Genomic DNA, 12,208 nt, shown 5'->3' on the forward strand with positions numbered 1-12,208 from the left:
TTAAACTTAACCTGTTAGAGGCCTCGTAATATTTGAAATAAATAAAAGTGAAACAACAAAAACGCTCCCAAGTCGGAGAACATTTGAAAGGAGGCAAACGTTCAAAGTCGAGTGCGGGGGAAGTTTTGTTTAAAAAAAAAGAGAAAGATTCGAAATACTTCCACCTCCAGAGTAATTCGATCGCCTGGGTTTACCTGTTTTAATGAGAAATAACACTCAATGAGCTATTTTCAAGCAAGTGTCAAAATGTGGCCTGTTTCCTGCAAACCAAAAACACGGTACTTATCCCACATGGAAAGGTCCAAGAGAGAAGGGAGAGAGACAAGGGAAGAGGTGCTTGGTGTCTTCTGAGACTCCACCGAGCACAAGGTGAAGCGACCAGCGATTGGGTTGTTCCACTTTTTGTGTAATGCCACGTCCCTGTTTCCTTGTTTGCAAAAGAACCAATGGAATCTCCCAAGCGATTGCTCCTTCCCTTGTCACATGGTCTGATCAACGGGCAGGTAAATGAGGACAGACAGCAGCCATCGTTTTTCCCCATGTCAGTGAAAGGGACAAGCTTTGTCAGTTTCGCCTAGAGAACGAGCAACTCCTCAAACACCTTGGGACCAGGTAGAACCAGAGAAATTTCTTTTGTTGTTGTTGCTGTTGCTGTTGTAAATGAAAGGAAAAAAAGGACTTTCTTATACCCTCTCTTTCTTTTTTTTCTTTCGGTAGAGGTGATCACTCGAAAGGTGAACACTTTTTTTTTTTTCCTCCCCTGTTTGTTTGATTCTCTGCTTGTAGTTCTCCGTCGTGATGGCTTCGCACGAATCTCTGGTGGTTTTATCTGGGGCAACAGCTGGTGAAAATGGGGCTAAACTTGGCTCGGATGAAAGGGAGCTAGTTCTCTTGGTGTGGCAAGTTGTGGATCTAGTCAACAAGAAGGTACGCAATCGATCTGGATTTTTTTGTTTTGTTTTGTTTGTGCGTGTCTCTCTCTGTCTTTTATTGTTTTTTTTGTACACAAGCCAGTTTTCACCGGTGAACGAATGCTCTTCTGCGTTTCAATGTGAGTGTTTTAGCCTTTGGAGCGACTTGTTTTACGCAATGTTCCAACTCTTCTCCTCCCCTCCCCAACCCCCTTCCCCACACGTTAACAGGTAGGCGACGTCCACCGAATCTTTATAAAAGCCGACAACCCCGAACTGAGCGAGCAATGTAAAGAGGATTTGCTTCCTTGCGTGGAGGAAATCGACAAGGCGGAGCCGCTCGACCGAGTTATTGTACAGGTGATTCTGGCGTTTTAATCACCCCCCTTCCCCCAAAAAAAGTTTGTTTAAAAAAATTATATATATGGGGAACTTTCAAGGGAGAGTTTCCAGCGAGAACATGTACAGGGCATGCCGTTGAATTTTTTAAAATAATGACAAGTCACCTATTTGCAAATCCAGGAAGCAATTCCAATCCTGGGAACGACCCACCCGAATCCCGAATGAAATTCCCACCTTGACTGCCTTCAGCTCAACTCGCGAGGTGGGGTTGGCGTAAACAGATTTTTAATGCCGTTTGCGTGGGTTGGTACACAGATGCGAGGCAAGTCGGGACGTTTCAATGTATTTTACCAGAGTTTAGAAGCAGGGACTGTCTTTGGGAAGGGAGGGGCAGCGGCTAATGACGCTCGTGTGTCTTCAGAGTCTTGCATTGACCTTCAGAAAAAGGCTGTCACTGTGCGAGCCTGACTCGGTGATGCTCAAACATGCTCACCTGTCTTGCTGCTCCCCACATCATTACTGGCAAAGGGAAACATTGACCCAAACTGAGTTAAACAATTACACTGGAGCTACTTCTGGGGACTTTGTTTACATGAAATGAATTTACAAACCTCATTGTCTTTTATATCCTGGTTAAACTGAATAGTTTTTTTTTTAAATATCACAATCTTTGGAGTGGGGGGGATGGAAAACCAGATGGCTGGTCTATCTATCCCTTGTTTAACCATTGTATCCAATCCGCTCCAGTCACCTGTAAACACAATTCCTAACGAATGGCCATTAATGCAACATTCAATTTAATACTCAATGGTTGGGTAATTAAAAAAAAAAGATTTTTAAACGTTAAAAACTCCATATAGATTTTGCAGAGATTAATAAATTAGAGTTGACAAAATGGTCGAGTTTACTGCGGAATAACTGATAATTTGTTGTATTTAATGGTGTTGTTGTTGTATCTAAGGTGTATATAAAGCTACAGCAAATACGATTTTCATTGTTCCAATTCGTATCCGGCACATTTTGACAAATAAACACCTTTGGCTAGGTGCCAGCTCTCTGTCTTGTCTCAGCGATATGCAAGTGAAGACCAATCTGTTTATTTAGCCGTAACGAGGCACGTTGCTTTCAGTTGGGGGAAACTAGATCTTGTTAAATCCCTCTCGATTTAATTGATGCCCGTTCCCTCTCCTCTCCCCGCTCATTGCAGAGTTTCTACATTTTTTCTCTCTCCGAGTTTAACAACCCATAGGCTTGGTGGAAGGGAAGTGATGGGGTTCCAGTGAATCCAATGAACAGAATCTAATCTCTTGTATCTACTGCAGAGTGGTTACATATTGATTCGGTTAAAGATTTTAAGGGAAGGTAGAGGAAATCTTGCAAATCGAGAGTGTTGTCTGGATGGGTTTTTTTTAACATGCAAGTAACAGCATCTATAAGATGATGTCTGAAGAAGGGTCTTGACCCGAAACGTCACCCATTCCTTCTCTCCCGAGATGCTGCCTGTCCCACTGAGTTATCCCAGCTTTTTGTGTCTTTCTAAATGAAAGGCATTGTTTACAGTAGCATTTATTGGACCTGTAGCTAACAGGTTTTTGCCCATGGAGCTTGGATTCCTTGTGCACTACCCCAGTTCCTGAATAAGTTTTCCCCCTTGCATACACCTGGCATCTCTTCTTTAAACACTATGGAGTTAATGAGTTGAAGCAGTCTAGTTATTGTTTGCTGTGGCTTCTTATTGTAAGGCCTGCAAGAACCTGCTTGCAAGGGAGAGGGGAATGATGCTGTGACATTTGCCTGAATTGTCTTCTGCTGGTCGTGTTGGAAATGCACAGTGGGCCTGTCAGCATCTGTAAAGAAACTCTGGGTGCCATCTGTATGGAGTTTGTACGTTCTCCCCGTGACCTGCGTGGGTTTTCTCCGAGATCTTCGGTTTCCTCCCACACTCCAAAGATGTGCAGGTTTGTAGGTTAATTGGCTTGGTAAATATAAAAATTGTCCCTAGTGTGTGTAGGATAGTGTTAATGTGCGGGGATCGCTGATTGGCGCGGACCCGGTGGGACCCGGTGTATCCACGCTGTATATCTAAACTGTCAAAGTTTCATATGCAAGGAAGCAACTCCTGTACTTCTATAGAAACTTTAACTTGGATGGCAAGCCTTATCCATGGGTGGTAACTATAACTTGTATTGCAACTTTTAGTATCGTACATCATCTCAGTGCATCATGAGAATTCAAACACAAGTTGGCATTGGCAGATAGGAGTTACTTGGGCAGCCCACTAACTGGTAGCTTTTGAGTCTGAAGAAGGGTTCTAACCTGAAACATCACCTATTCCTTTAGTCCAGAAATGCTGCCTGACCCGTTGATTTACTCCAGCATTTTTTTGTCTCTCTCTCTGGCTGGTTTTAAAGACTGTATTGGAAGAAAGCCGTGTAGAGGCCATTTTGGAGCTATGGCAGCTTGATGCTCCATTGTTGTAGCCTTTGAGGATACCAGAGCTGGCGAATATGTTGGGCAATGTTAGTGTTGGCAAATATGGAGCAAAGAAGCATCATGGGGATGGATGTATTGTAATAAAGAGCATTTTTATTTTAAGACGTTACTCTGCTTGATCCAAGGATGGTTAATGAGCAGAGTTATGACACTGTTTAGCATTGCTGCCTAAAATAGGGGGACGAAAGTGGGAATGTGTGGCAGATGGCGTAGAGGTAGCAGGCTCGATGGATATTTTTATGATGAAGATTAGACAAATTCTTGATTAGAAAGGGTGTCAAGGGTTATGGGGAGAATGGAGGTAAATGGGATTAGGAGGCAGATATCAGCCATGATTGAATGGTGGAGTAGACTTGATGGGCTGAATGGCCTAATTCTACTCCTATCACTTGTGAGCTTGTCTAGGAGTCACATGGATAAGGGTTTTGACAGCAACATGAACTGAGGAGGAGGCAAGTGGCATTCCAGTGGCAAGAATATGGGAGATTATACCTGGGCAGGTTCAGTGTGGCATCGGTTTGGCCACAAGGGAGTTTCCAGGGGCAGAGATGGAATCAATACACAAGGAATGGAATTTGCACTGGTTTCCAAATTCATGGCCTTGCAGCAAGATCTGCTTTTCCAGTGTTTTTTGGGCAGCCAGTGTAACAGATTAAAGGGGATGGTCGGGTTCTTTGCTGTCGACTTGATACCACCAGTAGTTGCAAATTATGATTTTAAGATATTATTATGATTGACCATGCAGTTGGGGAATGAGCAGAGCCAATGAATAATTGTAGACACAGGGAACTTGTGTATTTTAACCATCATCATGCTTTTTACCTCTAAATGTATCGACTGGAATGCACTTCCTTGAAGGCCTGTATCTTACACCTACTAAAACTAAACTTCAGAATTCTGAAGAAGGGTCCTGATCCAAAACATTGTCTGTCCATGTTCTCCAGAGATGCTGCCTGACCTACTGAGTTACTGCAGCATTTTGTCTTTTTTTTTGTAAACCAGCATCTGCAGTTCCTTGTCTCTACAGAATTCTCTTGTTTTCCTGATCACACATTGTGATCCTTGTGATCGCAGATTAAACTTTTTGTTCTTGACCATGCAGCGCCCCACTAGTGATACACTAGTCCCACCTGCCTGTGTTTGGCCCATATCCCTCTAAACCTTTCCTATCCATGTACCTGTCCAAATGTCTTTTAAATGTTACTTTAGTAGCTGCCTCTGGCAGCTCATTCCAAATACCCACCACCTTCTGTGTGAAAAAAGATTCACACACTTGATGATGAAATCATCTTAGATACCAAGTCTTCTGATTTAGTTTTGCTCATTTATTTTGCCACTGTTTGGCCTGTCTGTAACAACTGTTCGTCCAGATGTGTCTTTAACGAAGAGTAACCCGAGTATTTGTGGATGTTGGATTGTGGTGCTTCTGGTTTTTGGGAGGTTAGTTGCCTCTCCTTAAAGTGGTCAGACGTGTTATTCTTGTCCAGCATTGACACCAGGCTACCAAACTAGTATTTCCACTTAAAGATTTTCAGCCAGCCAGCATTTCCTTTTAACCCTTTCCTAATTCGTTCTGTTGCATTGTTTTTTTTTGGTTATGTTTGAAAGACGAAGCAAACAGCCGTTGGTGTGGGGAATGGACAAGTTTGCTTTTTTTCCCCTTGAATCTGAATGTAAATGTTTGGAATTGTCCAGTTTGGTGTTTTTACTGAGTACTTGTAAAGGAGGTGATTGTCCTAAAGATGTTACCTTGACTGCAAGCAGAGTGTCGACAGACTCTGTGGAGCCACCTGTAATTACTAGGGTTGGCTACTCCATGTTCAGTTCTTTGTGTAATGAAAGGGATTGCATGTTTTTGGCAAATGTCAGACAGCGTCAAAGTTGATAAATCGACAACTCTTGTGGGGAAATTTTATGATGTGATCCCTTAATAATTCATAATTATTTCACAAAGTCCCGTAATTTGATTTAAAAAAAAAAAAGATCATTCTTGTAGTCAGGACTGCGATTGGATATGGATTGCTGCAAAAAAATGTTTTGTTTATTGTCTGAAAAATCTTTCATTCTTAACAATGTGCCCGGCTGTAGAGTTTCCCCAGTGAATAAGTTGTAGAAACGAAGAATTGCAGATGCTGGTTAATAAAAGGAAAGGACACAAAGTGCTGGAGTAACTCAGCAGCAGGTCAGGCAGCATCTTTGGGGAACATGGATAGGTGACGATTTGGGTCAACACCTGAAGAAGGGTCTTGACCCAAAACATCACACGTTCATAAGTTACATTCGGCCCATCAAATCTCCTCCGCCATTCAATCATGGCTGATTTTTATCTCTCGACCCCCCCCCATTCTCCTGCATTCTCTCCATAACCTCTGATCACCTATCCATGCTGTCCAATGATGCTGCCGGACCTGCTGAGTTAATCCAGCACTTTGTGTCCTTCAGTGAATAAGTTTGTTCTCTCACATGGCCTTCCCACCTCATGGATGTTGTTGCAGATGGAGCTCATTGATACATTTGGATTGATTGAAAATGAATGGACATTTTACTGAGCAGTCTAAAGAAGAATGACATGTACATCTTTTAGAGTCGGCATCATACAATGTGGAACCAAACCCTTCAGCCCACTTAAGCATATCTGTGCAAAGTCTATTACATACACCCCTCTACTTTTGCTATATGTTTCCCAGGAGTATATAGTTAATGCTGGCACGACTCTCTCAACTGTTGCTGCAGATATTTTTGCTGTGCTGAGTCAGTTTGATATCATCTTGCACAATAGCGTCACAATTATGTAACTTTTAAAAGCAGTGCTTGTTTCCACTTGCGCCCTGGTCTTGGATAGAGTGGCTCTTGAAGCCGTCCAAATGGTTTTATTTGCACTGAAATGGAACATGCCAGCAGATATGGGAGCAGGAACTTTTCCTTGAACTCCCTCCCCACCCATGTACACTGAATGCAAGCACTATAATTGGAAATGATCAACATTTAGGATGCAGGTACTGAACTTTATGAATGTTGGCCAATAGAACCTACTTGTGGTTAAAATGTTTTTGGGTTTCGCGAGCCCTCCCACATTCTTTGGGAAGGTGTGAACCAATAATTGCAAATGCTCTGAATAAACACATGAATCATTTCTTTTCAGTTCAACCAAGCTGTGTCGAACGAGTTGAAAGCACTTGGGAAAAGTTCCTACTGCCTTTGTACAGATGGCCAATTACTCGTCCGGCAGGTCCTGCATCCTGAAGCATCTAAAAAGGTGAAGGAATTTGACAGCTAAGGTTATAAATGTTCGATAAGGGAAAAACAAAACACTTGTGGCAAATGCTTATTGTGGCCTAAACCTGATCTCTGCTAAAGTGCTTGGTGTTTAACTGTCTTTTATGCCCCTGTCCCACTTGGGAGACCTGAACGGAAACCTCTGGAGACTTTGCGCCCGACCCAAGGTTTCCGTGCGGTTCCTGGAGGTTCCCAGAGGTTTTTGTCAATCTCCCTACTTGCTTCCACTACCTGCACCCTCCGGCAACCGCCTGCAACCTCCGGAAACAGCACGGGAACCTTGGGTGGGTCGCAAAGTCTCCAGAGGTTTCCGTTCAAGTTTCCTAAGTGGGACAGGGGCATTATGATGCATATTCTATGTGGCAACGTACGGATTTAAGTTTGGAGATACAACGAGGAAGCAGGCCCTTCAGCGCGCCGACCAGCGATTTCCCCGCACTCTAACACTATCCTGCGCACACTAGGGACATTACATGTTTACCAAGCCAATTAACCCACAAGCTCTGCATGCCTTTGGAATATGGGAAGAAACTGGTGCTCCTGGAGAAAATCCACGCAGGTCACGGGGAGAATGTACAAACTCCGTACAGGCAGCACCAGTAGTTGAGGTCTATGGCGCTGTAAGGCAGCAACTCTACCGCTGTGCCACCGAGCTGCACCCATTGCACCATCTTTGCTAGAAATAGGCATGACTCTCAGCTGCACAAATTACATTGATCATTGATCATTTAGTGTTTCTAAATTGGGATCTGATTAAGTGTAGTGATTTTTGTTTATCTTGGGCCTGAAGTGTGAATGACTACTTAAGCCAGAAAATGTACTCCTGTACATAATTCTTTCTGTGGCATGATTAACTGAGAATAGTGAATATAACATGAACAGTTCTTCAGTCTGTGACTGGAATCTGTTTGGCAACTAACTGTGCTTCAAGCTTTCCACGTCTTTTGACTTTTAGCATATTATTCCAAACACGCACCTCTAAGTGGTAACTTTTTTTATTTTCCTGATAATTTAATATTCTTTTGTTTGCTTATATTAACACTCTGCCTGGGTTCTTGACTGTTGCCATTCGCTCCTTCTCTTTCCCTGCTCTCCAGACTTGCAACATTGCTGATTATCAGTCTCTTTGCATGCACAATCATTCTCGTTCTTTGCATCCTTCCCAATTCATCCTGCCGATGCAGTGGACATTATTCCACAGTGCAATCTGATCAAGAACGGAACTCACTATCAAAACATGGAGGGGACGGGACACAATATTTTGGCGGCCGCGCGCGAGGCTTCGGAGGCTCAAACCAGCGCTAAATGCAGCTCAACTGCCTGTCTCACCGGGTCAACTAACAGCCCTGTCTGGACTGACGGGATACCAGCGCTGCTTCTCCGCGCTGGCCATATTTCTCGCAAGCCCAGGCAGGTTAACCTGGCGACGATGTCTCCCACCTCTCAAAACATGGGGGGGGGGGGGAACGTGTCCCCTCTGGCCCCCCCCCCCGGGTTTTCCGCCCCTGAATCTGATCAATAGGTTACTTGGCATGGCACCTTGTGATCTTGTTCATACTTCATCAGTTTTTTACATTTAGTGGCTTCTTCAAAGGAACATAAAGCAGATCATTGGATTCCTCATCCCTGTAGTCATTCAGTGAAATAGTATTTTATCTCCATGTCACTTCTCTGTGCAAAGATTTTATCCCATCATTCTCCCTAGCGTTTGGATTACACGGTGATGCTGTGATAGAGTTGCTGCCTTACCGTGCCAGAGACCTGGGTTTGATTGTGACCTCAGGTACAGTCCGTACAGAGTTTGTACGTTCCTCCTGTGACCTTGTGGGTTTTCTCCAGGTGCTCTGGTCTCTTCCCACACTACGAAGACATGTAGGTTAATTGGCTTCTGTAAAATTGTCAATTGTCCCTAATGTGTAGGATAGTGCTAGTGTACCAGATGATCGCTGGTTGGTATGGACTTTGTGGGCCAAAGGGCCTGTTTCCATGCTGTATCTCTATTTACCCCTGTGCTGAATATACTCTGCAGTATATCTGTGCAGCCCTCTTCCAAAGATTCACCAGTATCTGCTCAAAATCTGCATTTCTGAGAACTTTGTACTTTCTGTTTCCAGCATTAAGTCTATACTTTTGCTTATTAATACTCCACTTTCTATTTGTGTGATTAAGTTAATTTGATCCTAATTGAGAATTGAATCAGATTTTACTTGAGCAGAAAAATTATTAATGTTCCTACTTTGTTGAGCATTAATATCAGATTTGCGAACTTTACTCTGGTGTGAGTGAGATTGCCAGTCACTTATCCAGAGATGGTTGCCTTTTTAATTCCATTTGGTCTTTCTTCCTATGGGAGTGTGGTGCTCTCAAATGTAGTATATTTGGTACAATTACATAACCTGATTGCTTTGTCCCATTTGGGGTTCCTTCTGGAATTGTTCATTTGGCTAAACATTTGAGCAATGTAGGTTTGACTTCAAATGAAATATTCTTTTGTGAGGCTTGGATAGAGTTATTTTGGAATAACGCCTGACAGAAAGACAGAAGTTATACTTGGACACTGAAGAAACTGGTTGTTGTGAGAGTCCAACGCAACACTTGAGAGAGGCAGAGGCTAGGTAGGCACAAAATGCTGGAGGGAAGGGCCTGTCCCACTTTCACGACCTCTGCCGAGTTTGCCCTTGACTCGTACTCGCAGCATGGTCGTCACGAGGTCGTAGGTAGATCGTAGCGGGCAGTGATGGTAGTCGTAGGTACTCGTGGCATCAAGTAGGTAGGGGTTTTTTTTCTAGCCTGATGAAAAATGTCCACGAGTAAAAAAAGTCGTGTAAGTGGGACGGGCCCTTTACTCGGAGAGAGTGGCTGGAGTGTCATTCTGAAATCAAGGTTTTATGATGATTTCCAAACAAACAAGAGGCACCTTGAGAGGTTCCTGGTTCTTTTACAAAGACTGCCTAAAGACAATGAAGGAACTTAACAATAACATTTGGATGGAGATTTGCTGAACACCGGATTAGTATTTGTAGGACTAAGGAAAAGTGGAAGTGTGGAAATAAATAGACCAGGCTGCCCAAAGAACAGCTGTCTGGTCAGTAATAAATACTATGTGGAAGCCTCAGTCAATAGTATAGAAATCATTCCTTTTGGAGGTGTGTACAAACAGAATGTTAAGGGTTCTGCTGTTCTGTTGTCAAAGCAGTTAGTTTGACTAGTGGGAGCTTTCTCCTAATCCTTGCAGACTCTTTCCTGACTTTGCGTCGGTTGGTAATGCCTCATCTTTATTGTTCAGTATGCTTTTGATTTTTTTTTTTGCCTGCTGAATGCCGAGATGGAGACTATAATTAAACTAGGTTATATTTATGTTGATCCTGTCGGTGTCTTTTATGTTTTTCACATTCCTGTCAAAGCTCCCCAAAACGTAACACATTTTTTGAGGAAAGAAAGACTAGCATTTGTTGATAGTTTTGTTTATTGTCACGTGTACAGTGAAAAGCTTTTTGTAGCGTGATCACCAGTCAGCGCAAAGACTATACATGATTACAATAGGGCTGTCTATAGTGTATACATGCAAGACAAAGGGAATAACGTTCAGTGCAAGACCAAGTCCGATTATAGAGGGTTTCAATCAGGTAGATAGTAGCTCAGAACCGCTTTCTATTTCTTGGTAGGATGGTTCAGTTGCCTGATTACAGCTGGGAAGAAACTGTCTGAATCTGGAGATTTGTTTTCACATAACCAACGAAGAGTTACAAGTGCTACCCTGCAAATGTCTTACCTGGTTTGCTTAATTTTCAGGTGGCATGACACCTGATCCAAACGGTTTATGTATGTAAATATTGCAATTCCCCGGCCTTTTTGAAGTTTTGTCCTTCAAGCGATGTGTAACTTGATGCTAAAAGGATACGTACAAATATAATGCCCTCTAAACAGCATGGCTGTTGGACATTTGCACACTCCCTCTCATGAGGACAGGAGCGGGTAATACCATTTTTGAACTTGGTTAGAACCAAGTTTTGGGTAGGCACTTGACAAGATGCAGGAAAAAATGTTCCCAATGTTGGGCGAGTCCAGAACCAGGGGCCACAGTCTTAGAATAAAGGGGAGGCCATTTAAGACTGAGGTGAGAAAAAACTTTTTCACCCAGAGAGTTGTGAATTTGTGGAATTCTCTGCCACAGAGGGCAGTGGAGGCCAAATCACTGGATGGATTTAAGAGAGAGTTAGATAGAGCTCCATGGGCTAGTGGAAACAAGGGATATGGGGAGAAGGCAGGCACGGGTTATTGTTTGGGGACGATCAGCCATGATCACAATGAATGGCGGTGCTGGCTTGAAGGGCCGAATGGCCTCCTGCACCTATTTTCTATGTCAGATGGATATTATTGAATTATAATAAATAATGGGTCAAATAGCACAAAATATTACTGGTGCTTTGGGGTCAAACTCTATTTTGGGCTGTTTGTCAATGGAAATTATAAATTAGTTTCACCAACAGGAGGGTATGTGGCTGATATAGTTGATGAGGTAGGATGCTATGGTCTATAATCTGGTAGTCATCTGCTCAGGATGATGTGGGTTTCATATTATAATAAAACACAAATATTACAGAGTTGACTTTAGAAAGTGTTTACTTAATGATGCTTGGCATTATCTCCGAAGTTTGCCGTATTTCAGTCCTAACTAGTTAATCTAATTTGTACTTTTCACTCCAGCAAATTTCTATTTATTCGTTTTTTTTAATTCGTTTTTAAAAATTCCATTAAGTCAGGCTGGCAATTCTATTTCCTATTGAACAGCTCAACCCTTCATTGATTATTGCTTGGGATTTATTTCAGGATGTTTTAGTTGAAGGAGAAAGTCTTCTGAAAGTTTGGTTGTCTGTGTCTAAACACGATACCAATTGCGTTTGCGTTGGTTTATGATTAGAGGGCTGTGGAGGCCAAGTCCAAGGGCAGGCACGGTGGCGCAGTGGTAGAGTTGCTGCCTTGCAGCACCGGAGACCCGGGTTTGATCCCGACTACGGGTTCTGTCTGTACGGAGTTTGTACGTTCTCCCCGCGACCTGCGTGGGTTTTCTCCGAGATCTTCGGTTTCCTCCCACACTCCAAAGACGTACAGGTTTGTAGGTAAATTGGCTTGGTATAAATGCAAATTGTCCCTGGTGTGTGTAGGACAGTGTTAATGCACGGGGA

General features: G+C 43.0%; 1 protein-coding gene across 4 annotated transcripts in view; it reads left to right on the plus strand.

Annotated features, from left to right (window-relative positions):
* Positions 1 to 381: 381 nt before the first annotated feature.
* esrp2 (epithelial splicing regulatory protein 2) overlaps positions 382 to 12,208 on the plus strand; it is a 39,511-nt gene continuing 27,684 nt past the window's right edge. The window contains exons 1-4 of one of the 4 annotated variants that reach the window (XM_033036300.1): positions 382 to 612; positions 718 to 927; positions 1,143 to 1,271; positions 6,889 to 7,002. In XM_033036300.1, coding sequence (XP_032892191.1) covers positions 799 to 927; positions 1,143 to 1,271; positions 6,889 to 7,002 — 372 coding nt within the window. In that variant the 5' untranslated portion in view covers positions 382 to 612; positions 718 to 798. The remainder of the gene's footprint in view (positions 613 to 717; positions 928 to 1,142; positions 1,272 to 6,888; positions 7,003 to 12,208) is intronic. The other 3 variants (XM_033036301.1, XM_033036297.1, XM_033036299.1) reach the window with 3 other exon arrangements.

This window comes from Amblyraja radiata, chromosome 17 (genome assembly GCF_010909765.2).
Source record: "Amblyraja radiata isolate CabotCenter1 chromosome 17, sAmbRad1.1.pri, whole genome shotgun sequence".
NCBI lineage: Eukaryota > Metazoa > Chordata > Chondrichthyes > Rajiformes > Rajidae > Amblyraja > Amblyraja radiata.